Source organism: Notechis scutatus, chromosome 6, assembly GCF_049901735.1.
Source record: "Notechis scutatus isolate UNSWTSFEM ecotype Mainland chromosome 6, rNotScu1.2, whole genome shotgun sequence".
Taxonomy (NCBI): Eukaryota; Metazoa; Chordata; class Lepidosauria; order Squamata; family Elapidae; genus Notechis; species Notechis scutatus.
This window is the reverse complement of record NC_142014.1, coordinates 27,906,758-27,933,139: the sequence shown is the minus strand read 5'-3', so window position 1 is coordinate 27,933,139 and position 26,382 is coordinate 27,906,758. Positions and strand designations below refer to the sequence as shown.

General features: G+C 44.1%; 1 protein-coding gene across 1 annotated transcript; it reads left to right on the top strand.

The window, feature by feature from the left end:
- Positions 1–201: 201 nt before the first annotated feature.
- Positions 202–26,382, top strand: NAMPT (nicotinamide phosphoribosyltransferase). The gene is made up of 11 exons (XM_087967809.1): positions 202–442; positions 10,399–10,555; positions 12,293–12,396; positions 12,907–13,035; positions 14,152–14,310; positions 15,400–15,536; positions 17,959–18,184; positions 19,829–19,948; positions 21,969–22,109; positions 22,212–22,346; positions 24,322–26,382. The coding sequence occupies exons 1-11, from the start codon at positions 383–385 to the stop codon at positions 24,433–24,435; spliced, it is 1,482 nt and encodes a 493-aa protein (XP_087823935.1). The 5' UTR covers positions 202–382; the 3' UTR covers positions 24,436–26,382.

Genomic DNA, 26,382 nt, shown 5'->3' with positions numbered 1-26,382 from the left:
TTGACCTCCGTCCCTCCTCTCCCTCCGTCGCGCCCGCGCGCGAGAGAGGCCGGGAAGCCAATGAGGGGCGAGCGACGTCGTGCGGGCTGGGCGTGACCTCACAGCTCCTTGCCTGAGCGTCCCCGCCTCTTTTCCCCCCCTCGGGGAGAAGGGATGCCGTCCAATCCCAGCCCGAGGGCCCCGCGCGTGACGTCAAGGCCCCGCCCCCGCCATCCCGGAGGGTGGGCAAAGCGGAGAGGCGGCAGAGCCCGTTTTCTTGCTCCGCTTTTGCGCCTTTCAGGTCGGGTGGGGGGCCCGCCGGCGAGGCACGCCTTGGACGCCGCGTGCCCTTCAGCTTCTCCCCCCCCCCACCGCCGACGCTGCCCTTCGGGCCCCAGCCAGCATGGAAAGCGCCGCGCTCGAAGCCGAGTTCAACATCCTCCTGGCCACGGACTCCTACAAGGTTGGGGAAGGTGGGGGGGCGAATCAAAGCGGGGAGGGGGCGCACGTGGGACACAGGGGGGTGTCCCTCCATGACTTCCCTCCCCTTAGCCGGCCTGGCCCTCCTTCCACGCTGGGGTGCCCAGCTGCGTTCTCCTCTTCCTCCCCCACTCCACTCCACCGCCGGGGCTGCTTGCCCTCCCCACCCCAGGCCGATCTCGGGGTGGAGGGGCATGGGCGGGGGTCCTCCGGGTGCCCGGGGCGACGGGTGTGACGTTGGGCAGGGCTTGCTTACTGCAAAGGGTGCGGGGGGGGGGAAGGAAAGGGGTCGCTAAAGGCTGGGGAGGAAAGAGCGGGGCGCCCGCTCGGGAATCCAAGGCGCGAGGGTCTTGGTCCCTCTCTACTAAACGCCCCCTCCCCCCAATCTCCCCGTAGCCGCAGGTGGGGAGACTCTCCTCCCCTTGGGGAGTGGGGGGAGGAACGTGCAGGTAGGCTGGAGGTTGGGGAGCCCCCTTGGAGTAACTCTGGGGAGGAGGGGGGAGTTGGGGGAGAGATTTGGGGAGGAGGAGGAGAGATTTGGGGGCTGGGGGGCCTCGTGCAGGTAGCCTGGTGTTTGGGGAGCCCCCCTTGGAGAAACTGGGGAGGTGGAGTGTTTTGGGAGGCTGGGTGGCGCGCGTGCAGGTAGCCTGGAGGCTGGGGGCCTCTCCTTGGAGAAACTTTCTTGGAGAGGAAGGTGGAAGAGACGATGGACTGGACCAATTCCCCCGCTTTTGGCCCTGCAATTGCAACCCGAGCCGACATGACACCCCCACCCCTCCGCCTCCCTTGGGTTTGCAAAGATGGATCCCTGGGACCTGGATCCCGGGCTCGTCCTTTGACCTAAAGCGGAGTGCAGGGCAGCGGGAAACCCAGTGGGGGCGGCTCCTTCCACACACAAACCCCCAACCCCTTCGCCTTGCGAAGTTTCCAACTGTGGCATGCATGGACAGTACGCAGAGAAAGAGAAAGAAGACAGGCAATTGAGCAAGATGCAAAGTGAAACTTCGGGCAGGGAGGATGCTTGAGAGAACCTCACACCGCCTTTTATAAAAACTTAAGGCCCTCCTTTCCCGGGAAACCGAAACATAAAATTCTTTCCACTCCCCCCCCCTCCATCGCTTCGGTTGGTGCAAAGGGAATTAAAGCCTTGAATTACGGTCCAAAGGACTCCTTTGGAGTTGCCTGCGAAGAGAAATTAAAGCTGCTGACCCTGGGGTTTTTTTCTTTAGCACGAGGGGGGTTTCTGATTTTTGCAAGCTGCAGTAAGTTCCCTGCTTGCTCTCCATCGTATCACCGTCTCTTAATCATTAGGAGGAAGAATTTTAGGAGGAAGATTAGAAGGAAGAATTTTTTAAAAGTCTCATCAAAGCTGCTTAGTATTTTTCAAATTGCAGGTGTAGCTTTTAGCCAGGTCAAACCAGCAGGGCTTCCAAAAATGTAATTAATTTGCATGAAGGTAAAAAACCAAAAAATGAAATTGATTTTTAATATTGAATAGCAGAGGGCTTTTTTTGTTTTTAATCATTAGGGTTTTTGGTGGGCTGCGTTTGTGGATTTTATGTGCTGCGTTATAATTATACAAGAGTTTATATATTGAACTCCCAGGATATTTATTCGGTTACAGGAGGAGGGGCAACTGCTAATGCAGAAAGCATTTCATATATCCACAGAAGAATCTTACCAAGTTATGCCAAGGAGCCCCTGAGGCTAGGAGTTATACAACATGCAAATCTACAGCTTGAATGCTTCAAAGGAAGCAGGAAAGTTTTGCTTGACTGAGATGGTGGCCTGTGCTTAAACTTCTAATGCAGTCTTTCTCAACATTCAGTTACATGTGTTGTGCTAAGGAATAACCTCCATGATTTTTAAGCAGCATAGAAGTAAGTAGTGGGTATTGGTGTCCCAATCCATCCAGAAAAAAAAATTGGGGTAGCAATTCACTTGGAGTAGGTAGGTAGGTAGGAAGGAGATAGGAAGGAAGGAAGATAAAGGTAGGAAGATAGATATGATAGATAGACAGACAGATAGACAGACAGACAGACAGATGTAGATAGGAAGGAAGATAGATAAAGGTAGGAAGATAGATGTAGATAGGAAAATAGATGTAGATAGATAGATAGGAAGGAAGATAGATAAAGATAGGAAGATTGATGTAGATAGGAAGATGGATGGATGGATGGATGGATAGATAGATAGATAGATAGATAGATAGATAGATAGATAGATAGATAGATAGATAGATAGATAGATGATAGATAGATAGAGGTAGATAGGAAGGAAGATGGATGGATGTAGATAGAGGTTGGAAGGAAGATGAATGGATGATAGGAAGGAAGATAGGTAGATGGATGGATAGAGAGATGGATAGATAGACAGGGACTGGAGGAGACAGGTAGATAGATAACCAACCGATAGTTTCAGAAGCAAACTTCACTGGGATTTTGTTGCAAATTGCAAGGGATGATGATTTAAAGCTTACTCACAAACCTCTTGGAAATTTTTAGTAGGATAGATTTCCTTCTGCAGGCACAACCTAGCCTGTCCGGCTTGTGGGTGGAAGTATTGGAAAGCCCCAGCTATATCTGGGTAGGGGGGTTGATAGGAAATGCACCTTTCCTTTTCCCAGCTCGGTGTATTTATGCACTGCCATAATCCACCTAGACTACCAGAGATTCTTATCACTGGATCATAAAACAATATTAAAACCCAAACAGTCTTGCTTAGAAAGACACCGCAAAAGAAGAGGCAGATCATCATAGTGCTTTCTTAATACCCAAATCTTGCCTTAGAACAGGGGTCTTCAAATTTGATAGCTTTGGACTTCAACTCCCAGAATTCCTCTTCCAGTCATGTTAGCTCAGGAATTCTGGGAGTTGAAGTCCACAAGTCTTTAAGCTTGTCAAGTTTGAAGACCCTTGATTTAAATAAAGCCAGAATCCCAAATACTAAAAGGAATTAATTGAGAAGAGAAAAATACAGGAAATAAACAGGAGGGCGATAATCAAAAATGCACTGAATAATTCCAAATGAAATCAGCCTAATTAAGCTTGTTATGTATAATTAAGCCATAATCTAAGATCCTGGATTTTGGAGCAAGCTCAAGAATTCATGATACATAAGCTCAAGAGAAAATATTTGTGTCTTTTAATTGGATGTTGCTTGGCAGGCCCTCCTTGTTCCTTGATCCTCCTTTAAACCTTTTGAGCTCTTTCTCAATTTTATAAAATGCAGAGGATCCGTTAAATATATAAAGGGACTACTTCAGAGGTGTCCAATCTTGACAACTTGGAAAAATGTGGTTTTCAGCTCCCAGAATTCCCCAGCCAGCCATGGGAATTCTAGGAGCTGAAGTCTACAAGTCTTAAAAGTTGCCAGTGTTGGACTTCCCTGGTCTACATATGAACATAGATCAGGGGTGGGCAAACTACGGCCCGCGGGCCACATCCAGCCCGTTGGTCTGTCCAATCCGGCCCGCCCCTGAAAAAAAATTGCTGGGCGTGGCGTATTGCCCCGCACCGCGTGGCCCCCAAAGCTGCAAAACAGTGTGGAGCGCTCTCGGGGTAGGAAAGAAAAGAAGAACTTTGCAAAGGCCTCGGCTGGGAGTTCGAAATCACCTTCGAGTGCGACCTCTCCTAAGGTGAGTCCCCGCCGATCCTCCTTTTTTTCCGGGGCTTCCAGGCTTAAACTTTGCAAAGGCAAAGTTTGCAGGCGGGAGCGTCTTCCGGCCGAAGAGCAGGAAGAGTTCCGCCTGGCGGGCGGGCGGGCTGCTTGGAGCGGGCTGCTTGGAGCCACCTAAAGCTAGGCCGCTGCTGGTGGAGCCTTGCCCTGCCTTGGTGCCCCGTTTCCTGGCTCGGCGGTCCTGCTCGGCCGGCACTTTAAAAGTCTGCTCCCAGCACCCGAGCAACTTCCCAGCAACTTGCGGCTTCCTTTTTCCTCGCGGGCGCTCGCGCCTGGCCCCAAGCCGCGCGGCGGAGGGGAAACCCAGAGCACCGCCGGGTCACCTCCTCCAGCAGCAGCCCGCCCCGCCGGGCGGAACCCTTCCCGCTCCTCGGCGGGAAGACACTCCGCCTGCAAACTTTGCCTGTGCAAAGTTTAAGCCTGGAAGCCCCAGAAACCCGAGCAACTTCCCAGCAACTTTCGGCTTCCTTTTAACTCGCGGGCGCTCGCACCTGGCCCCAAGCCGCGTGGCGGAGGGGAAGCCCGGCAGGCGGGCAGGCTGCTTGGAGGAGGAGACCTGGCGGTGCTCCGGCAGCAGCAACAGGCAGTTCCGCCCGGGCTCTGCTCAGGTGTCCGGCTGGGGCTGTCAGGAGTTGCTACCACTGGCGCAGCTCCGTGCGGCTCCAGTCCCGCATTGCCTTAAGAAGGAAAAGGCAAAACCAGGAGCCGCTGAGCCTGAGCCTCCGGTGCCACTGCTGCCGTTGCAAAGCACCGCCGCGGCTCTTCCTTTTTGCCTTTCCCTTCCCGAGGCAACGCGGGACTGGAGCCGCGTGGAGCCGCGCCGGCGGTAGCAATTCCTGACTCGGGGCCTCCGAGGGGAGGGGAAGGAGGAGAAGAGGGGGGGGAAGGGGGGGGGCGATTCCCAAAAAATCTTGTGTTGACCCGGCCCGTCTGTCAAATTTTAAAAGTCAATGTGGCCCCCGAGCCAAAAAGTTTGCCCACCCCTGACATAGATCCTTGTTTTCTTGTTATGAATATAGATTCTTCTGGAGAAAGAGACCAGAGCTTTGGCCTACTTTAGCCTATCTGCAGTGTTCTTAGTGAATAAATTCAGAATTTACCTGGTAGTCAGAGCTATCTTCCTAATTATTGTTTTGAGCTGCCTTTTTTCTGCCAGTTCTGCAGTTTTCTGAAAACAATTGTATAAGAGAAGGTTTGGGGAAAATGAAAAATGAATCCTGCTCAGGTTTCTCAGCGTAAGGTGAATTTGCCAGATGTTTTCGGAATACTGTAAAGGGATCTGTGTATGTGAAGTAGGTGAAGGAATTGTGGCAAGTCAACAAGTACAGCCATGAGTGCTTAATTTTGAACTGGATTTTCCTGGCAAGAAATCGTAAAAATATAGTTCCTCAGCGAAGTGTGATACACTTATATTTAAAAACTAAAATTAACCGACAGTATGGTAGTATGTATGTAGTCTGCTCTAAATTTATGACCTGTGAATATTTGGGCTACAGTAACCAGTCTTATCCCAACCATGAAAGCTGGGGATGATGGGAGCCATAATAGGAAGCTAAATAGATAGTCTGAAGCTGTAGACATTACAGAGTTTTTCCCTTTTTTAAAATACAAAGCACATGTTTCTATGACTAAACTAAAGTTTGATGTAAGCAAGAAACCCTTTTGCTCTTTGTCTGCACGTATAGTTATTAAAAGCAAAATTGCTTTTCCCAATAAATAAAACTATTTTCTCTTTGGATGCTGCCGTATTTTACTCTGTAATCTTTTACCCCAGAGTAGCCTGTGAAAAGAGTGCTGGTTAAAAACCCATAATATGTCTTGATTCATAATATTAAATTTTCTTTTAAACACCCTGTCCCTTCCAAAGTAGATTAAAACTTAAAACCATTTATCAAAATAGTCACCATCTGCTATCTGGACAGGTGGTTATGAAAAGGGTATTGAAAAGAAGCAGTAATTTGGCATATTGTGCCCGATATGTGCAGTATATGTGTATATATATTTAGGTTATTTGTGTAATTTTATATTGATACAAACTGTTGTGCTCAGTTCCGCTAATACACACCCTGGTATATTTAGTCAGTCTCTAGTGCAGGGGGGGGGGCAAACTACGGCCCGCGGGCCACATCCGGCCCATTGGTCTGTCCAATCTGGCCCGCCCCTGAAAAAAAATAGCTATATATTGCCCTGCGCCGCGTGGCCCCCAAAGCTGCAAAACAGTGCAGAGCGCTCTCGGGGTAGGAAAGAAAAGAAGAACTTTGCAAAGGCCTCGGCTGGGAGTTCGAAATCACCTTCGAGTGCGACCTCTCCGAAGGTGAGTCCCGCTGATCCCCCTTTTTTTCCGGGGCTTCAGGCTTAAACTTTGCAAAGGCAAAGTTTGCAGGCGGGAGCGTCTTCCAGCCGAGGAGCGGGAAGGGTTCCACCCGGCGGGCGGGCGGGCGGGCTGCTTGGAGCGGGCTGCTTGGAGCCACCTAAAGCTAGGCCGCTGCTGGTGGAGCCTTGCCCTGCCTTGGTGCCCCGTTTGCCGGCTCGGCGGTCCTGCTCGGGCGGCACTTTAAAAGCCTGCTCCCAGCACCCGAGCAACTTCCCAGCAACTTGTGGCTTCCTTTTTCCTCGTGGGCGCTCGCGCCTCGCCCCGAGCCGCGCGGCGGAGGGGAAACCCGGAGCACCACCGGGTCGCCTCCTCCAAGCAGCCCGCCCACTGGGCAGAACCCTTCCCGCTCCTCGGCGGGAAGACGCTCCCTCCTGCAAACTTTGCCTGTGCAAAGTTTAAGCCTGGAAGCCCCGGAAACCCAAGCAACTTCCCAGCAACTTTCGGCTTCCTTTTAATTCGCGGGCGCCGCGCCTGGCCCCGAGCCGCACGGCAGAGGGGAAGCCCAGCGGGCGGGCGGGCTGCTTGGAGGAGGCGACCCGGCGGTGCTCCGGCAGCAGCAACAGGCAGTTCCGCCCGGCTCCGCTCAGGTGTCCGGCTGGGGCTGTCAGGAGTTGCTACCGCCGGCGCAGCTCCAGTCCCGCGTTGCCTTGGGAAGGAAAAGGCAAAACCAGGAGCCGCTGAGCCTGAGCCTCCGGTGCCTCTTCCTTTTGCCTTTCCCTTCCCGAGGCAACGCGGGACTGGAGCCCGCCGGCGGTAGCAACTCCTGACTCAGGGGCCTCCGAGGGAGGGGAAGGAGGAGAATGGGGGGAAAGGGTGGGGGCGATTCCCAAAAATCTTGTGCTGACCCGGCCCGTCTGTCAAATTTTAAAAGTCAATGCGGCCCCCGAGCCAAAAAGTTTGCCCACCCCTTGCTCTAGTGTTACAACTATAAGTTACATCAAAAACACAAATGGTTACCATAAGTTACAACTGTGATACAAAATAGTTAAAATTCCTTTTATACAGAGACCAAGGGAAATCATTTTTTCTGCAGATCCAACTGGGTAATATTTTCCTGAAAATTAAATCTAAAATAAAAATAGGGATGAACAAAATAAATGACAAGGATTATCTTTTATTTAAATCATTCTCACGTTTGCAGATTCTGAAGGCCAGTGGCTATTTTTTTTAATAGCTTTCGAAAACTTAATCTGACCAAGTTTTTAAAAGATCTTAAGAGGAAGGTCTCAAATAAGCTTTAAATAACAATGTTGATACCTGCATAGAAAAGTAATCCCCCCCCCCAAAAAAAGGTATTTAAATCAGATTGATTGGAAATATGGATCAATCTTTAGCTTTGTTTTATGTAAAGAAACCTATATTGACTTAAGAAGACAAAAACTCCCTGGGGAAGCCATAAATACTGCCAATTAGATGTTAGGTTAGATTTTGGAATTAAATGTCTATTTCAAAATGTTTTGACTTTTATTTTTTTAAAGTTCTCAAATAGTTTGCCGAGTTGCAAATTTACAATCTGGGAATAAAGCAGAATAAAAGCAATTCTTTAAAAACAAATATTGGGAGAGTTAATATTTTGGGGGAGGTTGATATTAAAAGAGATGCATTTTTTAAGAACCAGCCAAAAAAAGATGCACAAAATGTATCAGCCTTGGGTCCTCAATATGCTATCTCAAGAAGGGGCAATTCCATAGGCAACTAGCATTTTACAAACAGAAATGCAGAGGGTGGGCTCACACATCCCCGTTGCATAATATTGACACAGGTAGTCCTCGACTTACAATAGTTCACTTAGTGACTGTTCAAAGTTACAGAAAGGTCGTAAAATGGGAGCAAGACTCGCTTAACAAACTCTTCACTTAGTGAGATAGATTTTGGGCTCAATTGTGGTCATCCTATACTTAGGACCAGGGTTGATGGTCTTAAGTAAAAATAATGGCAGCATGAGCCATATTAAACACTCAAAAACAGCACCCAGGGTGCCTGGTTAATACTGAATTTTAAAACTTTCGGTTATGTAATTAACAACACAGTGAGTAACCCCTCTTTTCTATTTTAGATACTACCAATTTTGTATCCGAACTAAATGCGTGCAATGCTGTCATTTGTGTTATGTATGTTTTAATCAGACATTTGAGGAGTTTTAGACCCAAGAATGGGATTCATTCTATTTTCGCTCTTTTAACTGTGTGCCTTATCAAATGTTGTCTTGCAGTGTTGGAAATGCACTACAGCAATTGTGCTGGTGTATCAGAAACTGAGCAGTGAAACTGACCAGGCTAATTCATTGCTCATGCTGACAGAAATGCAAAAGTAAAAAATTTAAAAAAAATATTAAAAGCCTAAATGGTGAAAAGGAAATTTTGACTTTTAAAACTTTTTAAATCTACAGCTTTAGTTTTTCAGGTAAGGGAAATAAAACGTTTTTGTCATCGTATAGACATTCTGGATATATAGAAAAGAAAAGTTTGGATTTTTCCGGATGATTAAACAAAATGTGCCAATAGAAGGTTATCTGAATCATTTTCTGGAAAAATTCTCGGTTAAATTGTGAGCCAAAAGGCCCTTATTTTTTTTTAACTAAGCCCCTTTTCTAATATTTGTTTAGCTTTAAATACGATCACGTTACCATTGAAACCAAGCTTTCTATTCACTTATTGTATCAAAGCCTATATCATTTCTATTGTAGAAAATACAAATATATTTGCATCTTTTTGTTCTTTTACATATACTGTTGCTATTCAGTATTATCAGAAAGCATATCATATATGGGAGAGATTAAAAGGTGCTTTTTATTGACAAGACAGCTTTTGAGATTTATAGTGCAAATAAGAAACACGTGGGTACATGGCATGATAATATCGTATCTAGTTCCACCCAATGTATTATTTAATAACCTGCACTTGAATGCAGTTTTTTTGTTTCTAAAAGCATTCTGCTGCTTCTACTAATAAATCTAATTGCGAAGCTGCAGAATGAGACTCCATCATGCCTGTCACATTTCACATTTACCTGGAATCCTGGTCAGTTTCATATTTCAATTGTGGCAAGGTCTTGTTGTGTATAAGCCACAGTAACAAATATTTACATAGAATGGAATAGAATAGAAAATATGGAATAAAAATAGAATAGAAAAGAATAGAATAAAAAATATGGAATGGAATTTAGAATAGAATAGAAAAGAAAAAAAGAATAGAAAATATGGAATGTAAATAGAATAGAACAGAATAGTATAAAAAATATGGAATTAGAATAACAATTGGAAGGGAACTTGGAGGTCTTTTAGTCTAACCTCGTACTCAGGTACGAAGGAAACCCTATACCATTGGTTGATATATAAATGGTTGTCCAATCTCTTCTTAAAAACCTCCAGTGTTAGAGAACTCACAACTTCTGGAGACAAAATATTCCATTGGTTAATTGTTCTCTCTATCAGGAAATTCCTCTTTCATTCTAGGTTGCTTCTGTCCTTGATTAGTTTCCATCCATTGCTTTTTGCCCTGCCTTCTGGTGCTTTGGGGAATAGCTTGACTCCCTCTTCTTTGGGGCAGCCCCTGAGATTTTGGAAGACTGCTATCATGTCACCCCTAGTCCTTCTTTTCATCAGATTAGACATACCCAATTCCAGCAACTATTCTTTATATGTTTTAACCTCCAGTCCCCTAATCATCTAAAATGGGAAAGCAGAATGGATGCCCCGAAATTGCCAGCCTACAATTGAAACAGAGCGATGAATGTTCCTTGCTTCTAAAATTTGTCAAGCAGGAGGTCAAAGCAATTCTTGGGGGGGAGTGGAAATGATTATAGCACCACGGTTTAAATTTGGATAATTTTTCCCCTTCTTCTTATGGACCAAAATGTTTTCTTAACTCAGGGTTATCTTATTGTAGGTGACGCATTACAAGCAATATCCACCCAACACAAGCAAAGTTTATTCCTACTTTGAATGTCGTGAAAAGAAGACGGAGAACTCCAAATTAAGGAAGGTCAAATATGAGGAAACTGTTTTTTATGGATTGCAGTACACACTTATTAAATACTTACAAGGTATTTTTTTCCCCACCCTCCTATATTTTCAAATGCCGCCTTTCCATATTATCATCGTTATTCCCTATTGTCATTTCTCTGCTGAAATAAGAATAATTTTTGAAATGTCCTAGGTTGGGTTTGTATCAAGGATAAATTCATAAAAGAATTCTCGAATTGTCCTTGAATATGTGCTGCCCTTGTTTTATCCTGAATTAATTGCTTAGATAAACATAAGATCTGGACTCAATTATGCCTTAGCTTTTTCATGTTTATTCATTCTTCTAATAGCAGTTCCAAAAAGTTGAGGAAGAAGCTTATTCCAGGTCTTCTAAAAAAGGCTCTTAAGCAGATATATTAAACTTCCATACTTGCAATACATACTTTCTGTGTTTATGTTACATCATTATATTGTAGAAATAGTCCTTGACTTACAACAGTTCGTTCAGTGGCTGTTCAAAGTTCCAACAGCACTGAAGAATGGGACTTAACGACCATTTTTCACACTTGCAACCGATGGCATCATCATCCCCCCACGATTACTCGGTTAATGAGCCCAGAACTTATGTTGTTAAATGAGACATTTGTTAAGTGAGCTTTACCCCATTTTACGATCTTTCTTACCACATTTGTTAAATGAATAGTTGCAATTGTTAACACGGTCGTTACGTGAAATCTGGCTTCCCCATTGATTTTAATTGGTTGCAAAAAGGGGATCACATGACCTTCTGGGACATTGCAACCGTCATAAATGTGAACCGATTGTCAAGCACCTGAATTTTGATCAAGTAATCAGAAATTCATAATCCAAAGGCAGATTGAATTAGAAAGCCCAAGGTCCAGAAGTTTAGACACTAGTCTATGTGGAAGAATTGTGTTAAACGCAGAACTAAAATCCACAAAAATAGCAAGATCTTAAGCAATAGAAATGAAGAACAGCTTTGCACTCTCTTAGGAAATGTTTCACTGGAATCTGCATGCCACGTGTGATCTCCCCCCCCCCCCCCCCAAGGGTGCCAAGTGCATTTATCTGTGAAGCTGGCCTTAAATACACGTGGTCCTCTTTTTGCGACCTTCTGATAAGCAAAATCAATGAAGCCAGGTTCACTTAACAGCTGTGTTACTAATTTAACAACTGCGGTAATTCACTTTACAACTGTGGCAAGGAAGGTCGTAAAAAAGTGGATGAATACAATTCTCTGTTTGCTAAAAGGTATATGTGGCTTCCTAATTTATCTCTCCAAAAACAGCAGTATCAGAAGTAATAATATTTTTTTAATTTTAAAAATACTTTATTGAAGTTCAAAATATTAAAAAGTTTACAAAAATTCAAAATATTAAAAAAATTTACAAAAATTTCTATCATAGAAGATGTGTCAGTATCTTTCAGAATCATTTTTTGACAGTACAATACGTACAATTAATACTTGACAGTTATTCATAGTATTGGTAATACTACTTCACAGTGCCTTAATATTATTGGTAAAAAGTGATTCATGTATATAGGTCATTGGTTCAGAAGAGAAAAATGCCATATTAACACTTAAGTACATACATATATATATATCTAAAAAGAGAAAAATCAGAAGTAAATCTACATAATTATAGTCTTCAGTAATAATATTTTTTGATATATTATTTAATTTTAAAATACACACACATAAACACTGTATTGTCAAACCAACTTGCAGAATAGATAACTCAGTGCCTGAAACAGATTTTCTTTGAGTAGATAATACAGTTTGAATTGTTTCATAGGCAGAGTGGTAACCAAAGAGAAAATACAAATAGCCAAAGAAGTATACAAGGAACATTTTCAAGACGACGTCTTCAATGAAACGGGATGGAACTATATTCTTGAGGTAAAAACAAATTGAATCAATATTTGCATTTAGTAGAACGCTGCGTCCCGCTTTTAATAAGACAGTCTCTTATTAAAAAGAGTATAAAACTGCCAGAGGTTATCTTTCAATTAGATAGGGCTATGAGATGCTTATCATCATCATTATTATTATTATTATTATTATTATTATTATTATTATTATTATTATTATTATTATTATAGAAAGTTTGTGGATAAAGCAGCGTGCTTTGCACATTGCAAATGTGAATTTAAAAGTCAAATACGAAGAATATTCTGTGTAGAAAAATTGTGGAATAGGTTGAGTTGAATATGCTGGCCAATTGTTCATATGAAATACGACTTCTAATGAAGATTCTCCATCATCCAGGTCATGGTTGTCCCAAAATGCTTTTTTATCCAAGAGGCAACTGGACTTTATATTAAACCCTAATTTTATCCAGCGAAATAGATGGTGGGTGGTATTTGAGTGTTTTCAAAATCATCCTTCTGTTTCTCTTTTACATGATAGAAGTACGATGGCCGTCTTCCTATTGAAATAAAGGCTGTTCCTGAGGGATTTGTCATTCCAAGAGGAAATGTTCTTTTCACAGTTGAAAACACAGATCCGAACTGTTACTGGCTAACAAACTGGATTGAGGTGGGTAGTGGGGAGTTTTAAAATGAATTAATGGAAACTAAGATGGAGGTGTTAAAAATAATAATTAGGCAGAGATGGGATGAATTCCTCCACTCTCTGGACCAATGAAATAAAGTTGAACAAAAGGGACCTTGGAGATCATCTAATCCAGGGGCCTTCAAACTTGACAGCTTTAAGACTTGTAGACTTCAACTCCCAGAATTCCTCCTCCAGTCATGTTAGCTCAGGAATTCTTGGAGTTGAAGTCCACCAGTCTTAAACTTGCCAAGTTTGAAGGCCCTTGATCTATATTCTCTCTCTATCCTAACTCTATTCAATCTATCTATTCTATCTATCTATTCTATCTATCTATTCTCTCTCTCCCCCCCCCCCCATCTATTCCACATCTCTATCTATTCTAGGGGTCTTCAAACTTGACTGCTTTACGACTTGTGGACTTCAACTCCCAGAATTCCTCCTCCAGTCATGTTAGCTCAGGAATTCGGGGAGTTGAAGTCCACAAGTCTTAAACTGGGCAAGTTTGAAGAGCCTTGATCTAATCCAACCCCCTGCTTGAGCAAGAGAGCTTATACCAATGATGGCTAACCTTTTTGGCACCAAGTGCCCAAAGCGTGTGTATGCACACGCGTGCACCCCCAAAATACAACATGCATGCGCCCCCATGTGCATGCGCCCCCACGCATACACATATGACTCCCCCTTACACCTCCCGTGCATACACCCACAACCCCAACATGCGTGACCTGTGCCCCATGCATGTGTGGCAGAGCCCCGAAGACCACCTGGTTGGTAGGAGACACGCGCACGCCTGCATGGCTGAGCTGGGCCAACGGCTCGCGTGCCCACAAAGAGGGCTCTACATGCCACCTCGGGCACGTGTGTCATAGGTTCACCATCCCAGGAGTTATATCATTTGAGACATCTGAATGTCCAGTTTTCAATAACCAATTGTGGTCATAAGTTGAGACCTGTATGTGTGTGTGTGTGTGAGTATATTCTTTTGACAGCAGGCATCAGAATTTCATTTTGTAATGTGTGCCAGTGTGCTCACAGAAAAAAAGTGACAAAACAAGGTTATCTTATCTTATTGATGGGTGTGCCTTATTCTTTTGCTAGACCATTCTTGTTCAGTCATGGTATCCCATCACCGTCGCTACAAACTCCAGGGAACAGAAGAAGATACTGGCAAAATACTTGCTGGAGACCTCAGGCAGTTTAGAAGGACTGGAATACAAACTTCATGATTTCGGTTACCGAGGGGTGTCTTCACAAGAGGTAACGTTCTCGATTGCTTAACTTCTCTTGAAAACATTGGCATGCCACTTTGCATGGAGCATCCTCAGAGATTTTGCAACCCAACCCAAACCATGGAGTCTTGTGATGATCCTGGCGTTTTTCCAACGGTGCTGAATTTTGCCGTGCCTTCACATCTGGAATTCCTTCTCCTGCCCTGCCAAACTAATTACCTCGTGTTGCCTTGATTGGACTTACAGTTACAGTTTTTGTTGACCATGTTTTGGACTTGATTCTCTGCAGACAAAGGCTGCTCCTGGGAGAGTTTTTCTCAGCTAGAACATTGGGGGCAAAGTTGGATTATCTGACAGTTTGAGGCCTTTTTCGGCCTCTCAGAGGCTTGAAAAAAGCCTTTGCAGGCAAATAATAGGCCCGTTTCATCACTTCCTGTAATATCGGAAGTGACGAAACGGTCCTATTATTCGGTCTGCAATGCCCGCAGAGGCTTTTTCAAGCCTCTGGGAGGCCGAAAAAGACCTCAAACCAGCCAAAAATTAGCTGTGGGGTGCAATGCAGGTAAGGGGGCAGCAGGGGTGTGTGTGGGGAGATTGCACGCACATGCACGGGTTGGGGGGGGCGCATTGCCTTCTGGGTGCTGGCACCCCAGCACGCACACAATTTTTGGCACAGGAACTGTTAGCCACCATACAGTATTCAGTTTTTTTTTTTCTTTAATTGCCAAAGTTAATCTATTCATCTCTGCACCTTCTAATATTTTCTTAATCATGTTTTCCTCTATTGGGATTTTTTTCACTTTTCCCATTCTGAGCAAATACGATTCTAGCTGCAGTTAATATATGGATAATTAAATACACTTTTTTCTTTACTGTAACTTTCAGGTACCATCCCTAGAAGAAATATTTCAGGTTTTAGGTCTATATGTTGCTTTATCATTTTTTTCCAATCACGTGTGTACTTTTGTCCAATATTTTTTACCTTCTACGCATGTAGAAGTTTCATAAGTTGAAGACTGTCTGAATTGCCTTTTAGATGGCATACTGTAAAACCAGAGAAAGGGGCTGCTGAATATGACTGTAATGTTCATTAAAAGAGAAATCTTGTTTTTCCCAGACTGCAGGAATTGGAGCTTCGGCACATTTGGTGAACTTCAAAGGCACGGATACCGTAGCAGGAATTGCTTTAATTAAGAAATATTACGGCACAAAAGACCCTGTCCCAGGTTATTCCATTCCAGCTGCTGAACACAGGTATCTGGTTGGTTTTATTGATATTGGATATAGCAACCTATTCTTCTGGTTATCCTCATCAGGTGACAACCATGACCAGGATAACTGTGAATCTCCATAGACAAGGGCTATCCTCCCTCCCTCTCTCTCCTTTTGCTCTCTTTCTCTCCTTTCTCTCTTCTTTCTCTCTTCTTTTACTCTTTCTCCTTTTTCTTTCTCTCTTCCTTTCTCTTCTTTCTCTTTCTCTCCTTTCTTTCTCTCCTTTCTCTCTCTCTGTCCTTTCTCCTCTTTTGCACTCTCTTTCTCTATCCTTTCTCTCTCTCTCTCTCTCTCTCTCTCTCTCTTGTATCTCTCTCTCTCTGCCTCTATATATCATCTGTATATCTCTCTTTCTACTATCTCTGTTTCTCTATCTAGTCACACATAATACTCACACATACAAACACCACACATGCCACATAGTTGCAGTTCATCAGCAATTCTGATACCAACTAATAACTTTTAGCAGCATTCAGTTTTTTTGCAGCTTTTGTTTGATGTGTTATAAATTCATTAAAAACTAATGAAAGATTCAACTCCTTGAATTAATTCATACCGACACCTTACATTTGGGAAATCGATCAAGTCACTTAGACATAATTTGTAATAAAAATAATATTGTTTTCATTTCAAATGCAGCAGGGCCATGTTTTTGGATTATATTTTTTAATAAAAATTGTTACGGGTAGAGTATTAGTCCAAGGTTTCTATTTTTCTAATTAGGTTCTTTTGAGACTCTGTCATTAAGTTCTTTTGGGAAATCAATACTACTCTATAGAAATTGATGGTTTAAGTATAATTAATCCATCTACAGAGGGGCCAATTGTTTGAAAAAGGAGTGATGGAAAACTTCCATTAGGCAGTGAAGATTTTTAACACTCTCACAGGAATGAAAACATTTATCTAAAGTTGCTCCAAGAGGGGAAAAAAACTCACTGTTTGCTACCTAAAGCAGCGGTCACTAACTGGTGGTCTGTGAGAAAATTTTGGTGGTCTGCAGAAAAATTATTTGCATTTTTTATATTGCGCTAAATCAGGGATCCTCAAACTACGGCACCTGGGCCGGATACGTGCAATGAATGTCTGTGTTGCTGCAGAGAGTCTCCCCCTTTGGGGTCTTTTTGTGGGGTTCGGAGGGGGGCAGGAATCCCTACTTGGGGTCTGCTTCAGCCTCCTGGTGTGGGGCTTTGGACAAAGGCTGGAGAGAAGCACCGCTGGAGGGCCTCGTTCCAGCGGGACAGCATCATGGCCTGGAACTGGCTGACCATCTCAGCCTGCTGAGCCTCCAGGTGCCGGGACCTGGCCTTGCACTCCCGCAGGTCTTCCCTCTGCTTGGAAAGCCTATGCTCCTAGTCCTCAGTGAGGTGCTTCTGCTGAGCCTGCTTCTCGGTCAGATCCAATTTGAACTGAGTTAGGTTTTTCTGCCAACTCTCTCTCCTGGGGGCTGCTTAGCTCCAACAACAGTTGGGCCCAGTGGTGGGATTCAATTTTTTTTTTTACTACCGGTTTTGTGAGCGTGGCTTGGGGGTGTGGCCATGTGACTGGGTTGGCGTGGCTTTTTATTTTGCAGCCTCCCCCCATCCGTTTGTTTGGGCCTTCTGGGCCTCAGAGAAGCCTCTAGTGGGGGCGTTTTTGCCCCCATAAGGGCTTTTCTGAGGCTCAGAAGAAAAAAAATAGCATGGAGGGGCACACAGCACCCCTCCACGCTCCGTTTTGGGAGCTTCCTGGCCTCAGAAGAGCCTATGGGGGGCCATTTTTGCTCCCATAAAGCTCCTCTGGGCCTCAGGAAGGCAAAAAAAAATGGAGGAGGGGGCTGAGCCATTTTTTGCCTTCCTGGGCCCTCAGCAAAGGGAATCCTGGCACAGCTGATCGTATGTACAGCCGATTGTTGGGTGGTGAAAAAAAAGAAATACCTTAGGCAAACATCAGGTGGGCAGGGTGAGCGAGCATCGGGCGGGAGGGTAAACCAGGTCAGGGGCGTGGCCAGCCAGAATTTACTACTGGTTCGACGACCCATGTCAAATCCTTGCTTCCGGTTCGCCCGATCCTGTGCGAACCGGCTGAATACCACCACTGGTTGGGGCCCTAGGGAATCCAGGTGGACAGGCAAGGAGTGGCTGGGAGGGGAAGGGCGAGTAGAGGCCAGCCCTCAATGCAGGTGACATGAAGTTGGCCACGTCCACCCAGTCACATGACCACCTAGCCACGCCCACCCCGTCGGTCATTAGGCAGATTGTATTAGTGGCCCGCGGGATTTAAAATTATGGATTTAGTGGTCCCTGAAGTCTGAAAGGTTGGTGACCCCTGATCTAAAGGACTTTTGATCACAAGCAGAAGTATATAAAAAGGATGTAGGCGTAAATTGTCTCCGAATTTAATCAACATCATCTCCTCCTTCTTCCAGTACTATAACAGCTTGGGGAAAAGATCACGAAAAAGATGCTTTCGAACATATCGTGACCCATTTCTCTTCAGTGCCTGTATCTGTGGTCAGCGACAGTTATGACATTTACAATGCTTGCGAAAAAATATGGGGTGAGGATTTAAGGCATTTGATTGAGTCAAGAAGTGCCGAAGCGCCTCTGATTATCCGGCCAGATTCCGGAAATCCTCTGGACACCGTGCTGAAGGTAAAGGGCTCGGAGTTAAAAGATTTCAAAATTGCAGAGTAAAATCAATTATCGCTAAATCACTAATTCAACGCAGGCCGCGTAGCTCCTTCAGGCAGACTTCTTCCCCCCTCCCCAAAATTTTATTTATTTTTTTTAATTGATTACATTCCTTAGTGCTTAATAAACATTGTGTTGTCTGAGTATTTAATTTGCTTAACAATTTTGATTATTTTCTTAATTGCCACCTCTTTTTTTCCAACCACTAGTAAAATAGGTTCCATGTTTGACAGTATTCTGTGTCTTCTTTCTGCTGAATTTTCAGGGTCAATCTATCCATTTGTGCACAGTCTAGCGTCTTCTTCATTATCTCTTTGTCTCACATGTTTCTTCATTTTTCCAATATTGTGCAAATATAATCCTCGCTATTGTTACAACATGTATATGGTGACTCAGGGTGTGGCATGAAGGCAACAGCCAGAGAATAAATATGAGTTCCTTTATTGGCACCAACTTTGCCCCCGACGTCCCGTTTACTCTCTGGCCTAGAGAAAAACTCTCCCATGAACCTGCAGCAGCCTCTGGCTGCAGATACTCCAATCCAAATGCTGTAAGCAGACTGCAATCAGTCACTCCAGCAGGGCAAGATAATGAGCCCAAGAAGTGATCAATAATTCCAGCAAGGCAAGATAAGCACACAGAAGCTTGGCAATAATTCAAACAGTCAGGAGGAATGCCAGGAATACAGGCCACAACTCTCAACACTAGATGAATTCAGCATTTGTTCCTGGCAAATGCCCCTCCCAACTGCCTCTCCTTTAAACTCCCTCCCCAGGTGTGCCTTGTGAAGGGAATTGGGGTCCTTTCCTTCCACCCACGTTATTCTCTTCTGTGTTCTTCCCTGCGCACCTTAGGCCTTGGTCTTCACCTGAACCCCATCTCCCTTGTTCTACCTCCCCCCTGTTCTGTCCAGCCTGACTTTGCCCTTCCCCAATTTCCTCCACAGCCAACGGTTCTTATCTAATTTTTCTGACATATCTAATAAAAACAGTTCAGGTTTAAAATCTACATGATATTTCCTATCATCTTTTCTAGCCACCTGGCTAGTCTGGAAAGATATGCCATAAAGTGAAGCAATATTCTACATGCAAATCTTGCTTCAGCAAGTTTTAATCCAAAAGTTCCTTCCAGAATAATTTTAATACAGCGATCGGATTTGAATTTTTCTTCCTTTAGATCTTTTTGTTATATAACTTCTGTTTTAAATTTGTTGTCCTCCTTGTTTATTTATTTAATGGAATAATTGGTTGATCTGCTAATATTTATGCCGGGTTCTCTCTGTCTCTGTCTCTCTCCCCCCCCTCCCGCTATCTGTCTCTCTCTCCCCCTCCCTCACTCCCTTTCCTCTCCCTCTGTCTCTCCCTCCCTCTCTGTCTCTCTCCCCGTCTCCCTCCCTCTGTCTTTCCTTCTCCCTCCCTCTCCCTCCCCCTCTCACTGTCTCCCTCCCTCCCTCTGTCTCTCTTCTCTCTCTCCCCTCCCTCTGTCTCTCTCCCTCCCCCTCTCTCTCGTTGTCTCTCTGTCTCTGTCCCTCCCCTCTCTCTCGTTGTCTCCCTCTCTCTGTCTCTGTCCCTCCCCTCTCTCTGTCACTGTCTCTTTTTTCCCTAGGTTTTGGAAATTTTAGGAAAGAAGTTCCCTATTACAGAAAATTCAAAAGGTTATAAAGTATTGCCACCTTACCTCAGAATTATTCAAGGAGACGGTGTGGACATCAACACATTGCAAGAGGTGTGACTTTTCAGATTAATTTTGTGGTTGTGGCTGCTCTATCACTGGAGGCTTTTTAAGAAGAGACTGGACAGCCCCTTGTCCAGTACAATATAGGGCAGGGGTGGGCAAACTTTTTGGCTCGGGGGGCCGCATTCACTTTTAAAATTTGACAGATGGGCCGGGTCAGCACAAGATTTTTGGGAATCGCCCCCTTCCCCCTTTCTTCTCCTCCTCCCTCCCTCGGAGGCCCCCTGAGTCAGGAGTTGCTACTGCCGGCACGGCTCCGCGGCTCCAGTCCCACGTGCCTCGGGAAGGGAAAGGCAAAAAGGAAGAGCCGCGGCGGTGCTTTGCAACGGCAGCAGCGGCACCGGAGGTTCAGGCTCAGCTGCTCCTGGTTTTGCCTTTCCCTTCCCAAGGCAACGCGGGACTGAGCCGCCGAAGCTGCGCCGGCGGTAGCAACTCCTGACAGCCCCAGCCGGACACCTGAGCAGAGCCGGGCAGAACTGCCTGTTGCTGCTGCGGGCGTCTGGCTGCCCAAGTAAAGAACCGCACCAGCCAGGGCACGGAGGGCGAGGGGGGCAGAAGGGGCGGGGGGGAGCACCAGTGGGGGCTTCCTGCGAAGAGGCGGCGCCTCCTCGCTTCCAACTCGCCTCCAGTACAATATAGGGTCTCCTGCCTTGAGCCAGGGGGTTGGACTAGAAGACCTCCAAGGTCCCTTCCAACTCTATCATTCTGTTAATTTTTAGATAAGTACTTCAGTTACCTTTTAACACGGGTATAATTAAAAACAACCATACCTTAATTTGCGGTTCTGTTCTCATAGCTGCCTATACAAAATGCATGTTATGAAAGTTTTGAGAAATATTTCTTTTTGTTCTCTGAAGTTTCAATAGGAAAATACATTATCTCTTAATAGTGCAGTGCTTCAAAAGCTGTATTTGCACCGAACGGCTGAAACTAAAAGCTTAAAATTGCTCTCCCCCCCCCCCCTTTTTTTTTTTTTTTACTGGCAATTTCTCCTTCAATTTTCAATCAGTGCAAGTGCCGGGTTTTTTGGTGGGGATTTTTTTGGGGGTGGTGGTGTTTTTTTTGGGGGGGGGGGAGCAATTCAGGAGATGTTCCTTCAGTTGGTACAGAAGCTCACGAGATCCCGCACGTAGCATGAAATCTTACAAAATTTCGCCACCACATCCTCTTTGCTGTAAATTTCAGGAAGTAGGAAAGCACCACCCCAAAAAAAACTTGCAGGCACGGTTGAATTCTCTTGAAGACAAGACTTTGCCCCACACAATCCTCTGCCAAAGGTCACCATCTTAGGCTCCGTGATGCTTCTCAGTGACCTTATTCAGGGTGTAACTTGACATGTACAAAATGTTATTTAACCTTGAACAGATAGATGCCATTGTGGTTGTCTTTTTAGCTGGGGAGGGGGTTGCATTTTCAAAATCGTTCCTGGCAGTTTGGATTACCATGTTTCCCCCAAAATAAGACCCTGCCTTACACTTACACACACCCTAGCTTAGTTTTTACCCGTGCACTCTGGAGTGGGCGGGATCTTAACTAGGGCTTATTTGGGGAGGTAGGGCCTATATTGGGTGCACATGTAAAAACAATCAAGCTAGGACTTACTTTTGGGGTAGGTCGTATTTTTGGAGAAACGGCATATGTATAAGAAGATGGTTGAATGGAAAGTTTCATCTTGCACAAACATGACCTTGGAAGATTGTTAACAGTGGATTCCCCTAGCTATTCCAGAATATTTCTCAAGAGGAATCAGACAGGATGCTATCTTTTTCTTATTAAAAAAAAAACACGAACAGCTTTATGTAATGTTTGTGCATAAATGTACCTTGCAAGAAACAAAAAAACAGTCTTCGTTTTTGTTAAGTTAATATTTATCCACAAAAATGGCGTAACCTGTTAATTAACTTTTTGAAAAAGTACAGAGTCTGCGCACGTACATTGTGAGGCATTAGGCTTAATTTAAAATCCGTACCTTGCTTGTGCAATGCTTAAAAGCGTTTTCTGTCATTTCCAGATCGTGGAGGGCATGAAAAAGCAGAAATGGAGCATTGAAAACATTGCCTTTGGCTCAGGTGGAGCCCTTCTGCAGAAATTAACCAGAGATCTCTTGAACTGCTCGTTCAAATGCAGCTACGTGGTTACTAATGGCCTGGGGGTATGTTCTCTAAATGTAATCTTTACTTAAGAGAGAGAAATTAATACGGGAACTCACCGAAATCAGCGTGGGTGTTGAATTCCTTTTAACTTTGACTTCTAGGTGAACGTCTTCAAAGATCCCGTCGCCGATCCAAACAAACGTTCAAAGAAAGGAAGGTTGTCCTTACACAGAACGCCGAATGGAGACTTTGTTACACTAGAAGAAGGCAAAGGGGATCTAGAAGAATATGGGCAGGTAATTTAAATGCTTCCCTTTTCCATCTGGTCTCAAGCAGAGGTGGTATTCAGTCAGTTCTGACCAGTTCTGGAGAACCGGTAGCGGAAATTTTGAGTATTTCGGAGAACCGGCAAATCCCACCTCTGACTGGCCCCGCCCTCATCTCTTCTCCGCCTGCCAAGTCCCAGCTGATTGGCTGGGTCTTCTTTGGTTGCGCTGCACAGGAGAACGGAGCTGGAAAGCAGGTTAGTGGGGTGGGGATGGGGATTTTGCAGTATCCTGCCAAGTCACACCCACCAAGCCACACCATGCCTACCAAGCCATGCCCACAGAACCAGTAGTAAAAAAAAAATTAATCCCACCACTGGTCTCAAGGGAATAGAGATCAATAACTTGTGATGGGGCTTTAGAGCAAAAACACAAACTAGATGAGATGCGCAGCACAATTATATAATTAATTATTATTATTAATATTATTGTTCTAAAATACACATCAACGGAAACATAACTTTGCACCTAGGGAATAGAAAAGCAATTCCCAATTTTCAGTAGTTTCTGCCTCTTAATATTTAGCTAACTTTCTTTTGTATGCAGGAAGATACCTGGTTTGTACACTAATAGAAACTGGCATTCATTCTGTTATTGACTTAACAGGTAGTCCTCGAATTATGACTGCAATTGAGCCCCAACTTTCTGTTGCTAAGCAAGACAGTTGCTAAGTGAGTTTTGCTTCAACCATCATAAATATGAGTCATACTCAGTCATGACAACTGACTGAAAACGACCTGCGACTCAGAATTCATGACTCAGAGCTGACTTGTGAGAACTGACTCAAAATAAGTCTGTTGCCACATGTCTGAATTTTGATCATGTGACATGGAGATGGTTCAGCGGTTGTAAGCATGAAAAACGGTCGTAGGTCAGTTTTTTCAGCACTGTTGTAACTTCTAACGGTCACTAAACAAAAGCTTGTGAGTCAAGAACAGAGGTGTCAAACTCAAGGCCCATGGGCCGGATCCAGCCCATGGGATGCTTAGATCTGGTCATGGAGCTGCCCTGGAAACAGCGGAGGACCGGCCTGCAGTGCCTCTGCTGAGAAAAACAGAGCTCGGGTGGGCCACTGGTGGCCATTTCCAGGAGGCCATTCCAGCCGAAAACGGAGCTCCGGAGCCTGTTTTCACTAGCAGAGGTGCCCCCAACACAAGTGACGTCCAGTTGGCCACACACACCCTGGCCCCTCCCCTGAGGTCAAAAACAACCCTGATGTGGCCCTCAATGAAATTGAGTTTGACAGCCCTGGTCAAGGACTATCTGTAAAGCAGGCCGAACTAAAATCATAATACACATGAGATCCTCTAATGCCGTGATGGCGAACCTACGGCACGTGTGCCACAGGTGCTAAGCCATTTGTGCAGGCACGCGACCCCCAGACAAACTTACCTGCACTGCACATGCACATGCCTCCCAGCTGATTTTCGGCCCGTTTGAGGCCATTTTCGCCTTCCTGGAGGCTCGAAGGAAGCCTCTGCAGCCTCAGGAGGCCGAAAAACGGGCCTTCTGGAAATACCAGACGTGCCAAAACGGGCCCGTTTTCAGCCTCCCAAGGCTGCAGAGGCTTCCCTCGAGCCTCCAGAAGGGCAAAAACGGCCTCCCCCAGGCTCCAGAGGCCCTCAGGAGGGTGAGGTATTTCCGGAAGGCCTGTTTTTTGGCCTCCTAAGGCAGTGGAAGCTTCCCTCGGGCTTCTAGGAAGGTGAAAACTGCCTCAAACGGGCCGAAAATCAGCCGGGAGGTGCGTGCATGCACAGTGCAGGTAAGGGGACAGGGTTGTTGCACATGCATGCACAGGGGGACGGCGCATTGCATTGTGAGTGCCAGCACACACACGTTTCGGCACCACTACAAAAAGCTCTAATGGCTAAACAATCACTTAAATGTTTTGGTTGATGTTGTATTTTTTTTTACTGAAGCCATAACAAATGGTGTTCTTTTGCAGGATCTCCTTCACACGGTGTTTAAAAACGGTGTAGTAACGAAGATGTACTCCTTCGATGAAATCAGACAAAATGCCAAGTTGAAGACAAGTGAATTTTCTGTGGCGTCTCACTAAAGTTTCATTCCATGTTGATATATGTGCAACAATTATGTACTGATATTGGTTTCTTGTAGAGATCTGTGTGTTTGTGTTTGCCACATCCTAGCCAAATTATTTGTTGGTTTATGGACATCAGTGCCCTATTATTTTTTTCTTCTTAATTTTTGGCCAGTCTAAAATTGAAATATTTACAGCAGAAAACCTGATCCGTGTAATTCTAGAGTCCTTTGCTAGTCGTGATTCAATCTGATCCGGATCTCAGTGAGAAGAGTGATGTTTTATAAATAAATGAGAATATATATATAGATAAATAAATATATATATATATATATATATATACAGTAGCCTATCACAAAAGAAGATTTACCGAATAGTATCATTGCTTTATGTTTATAATTAACTTGTATTTTTGTACAAAACTGAGATTGTGTAAAATATATTTAAAAGTTTCAATAATTCCGTCTTTCCAACTTTTCGTGATTTTTACGAGCACAGACTTTCAAGGAAATAACTGGGGGAAATGGGTGGGAAGAAAACTCACTGCTTTTTTTTTTTTTTTGTCCATTGATCAGCAAATAAAACATGGCCTTAAGTGTTCTCGTGAAAAATTGTCCTGTTTGGAAGTTTTAAATCAGGATAACTTAGCTCACAACTCGGGGCGGGGGGGGGGGGAATTGTGTATCTACCAAAACTGTATGATGCGTAACTTCTATAAATAAACCTTTGCTTTAAGAGGAGGAGATAAATATGCACGAATGCCAAACAATGAGTAATTTATTGTTGCAAAAAAATTATTGCCAAGTTTGTCTCTTTCTTCAAACAGGCCGCAATCTCAACGCACACCTGAATTCGGTGTAAAATCCCATTGAAATTCAATGGGCTTTATTCAGTGGCGGGATTCAAATAATTTTAACAACCAGTTCTCTGCCCTAATGATTTCTTCCAACAATTAGTTCACCAAACTGCTCAGAAAGTTAACAACCAGTTCTCCCAAACTGGTGTGAACTGGCTGAATCCCACTACTGGGTTTATTTCAACTGGCTGTCAAGCTAAGACGTCTCCTTTCAAACCCCCAGATGTATGAAATACTGTAGGGGCAGGCGTGCAAACTGCTACATTAATTCAGATTTTATTTGATTTTATTTTCATACCTGGTTACAAACGACAAAGTGAAAATACTGGATTGAATAATGCACTTTTAAAAAAAAAATTTTTTGTATTTTAGTCTTGTGGTTTTTGTTTTTCCTTTGTCAAACTGGATGTTAAATTGTATAGATGTCTTAAATATTTTTTGTTAAATAATTCTAATAAAACATTGTTCTAGCCAAACTGTTTTTACACTGCTAGCTTTCCCTAAAAAAGAGAGAGAAAGAGAACACTAGGCAGAGGTTTAAGCATTTAAAGAAAAAAAAATAAACTCAATGAGTGAGGTTTTTTTTTCCATGACTGCAATTGAATAATTTTGTACGGATGCTCTGAAACGCCAAGTTGAAGAACAAATAAATGTGTTAATATTAAGGCACGAGGTATTGAAATTCTCAGGTTGAATGGCCAGGGGTGGTTATTGGAAAAAAGGACTTTTAACTGGTCTTTTGAGATGGCAATAACAACATCAGAGGGCTATTCTTTTTATTGTTTTTTTAAAGCACTGAATATCTGGAATTTATATTAAGCTTAAACAATTATCTGAACAACAGTTCAGAAAAGCTCTAAACGAAAGCAAGAGAATGTGCTTTTAAACCTGTTTGGAAAGCCATATTTTAATGTTCTGCTTTGAAATACATTTAATTGCTAGATTTGTGCCCAATTATAATCATTTTATTTTTTTCTTTGATAAGGTTTTGGATACTTGTATGTACTTAAGATAAGGATGGTTGTATTGTTACTTGATTGATTTTCTTAGCAGCGAGTTGCAGGCCCAGAAAATCAACATACTTAAATAAACATACAGGTAATCCTCAA

Coding starts and splice junctions, on each gene's coding strand:
- NAMPT (XM_087967809.1), top strand. CDS start 383: ATGGAAAGCGCCGCGCTCGAAGCCGAGTTCAACATCCTCCTGGCCACG. Junction 14,311..15,399: donor GAGGGGTGTCTTCACAAGAG/GTAACGTTCTCG, acceptor TGTTTTTCCCAG/ACTGCAGGAATTGGAGCTTC. Junction 18,185..19,828: donor CTCTGGACACCGTGCTGAAG/GTAAAGGGCTCG, acceptor TTTTTTCCCTAG/GTTTTGGAAATTTTAGGAAA.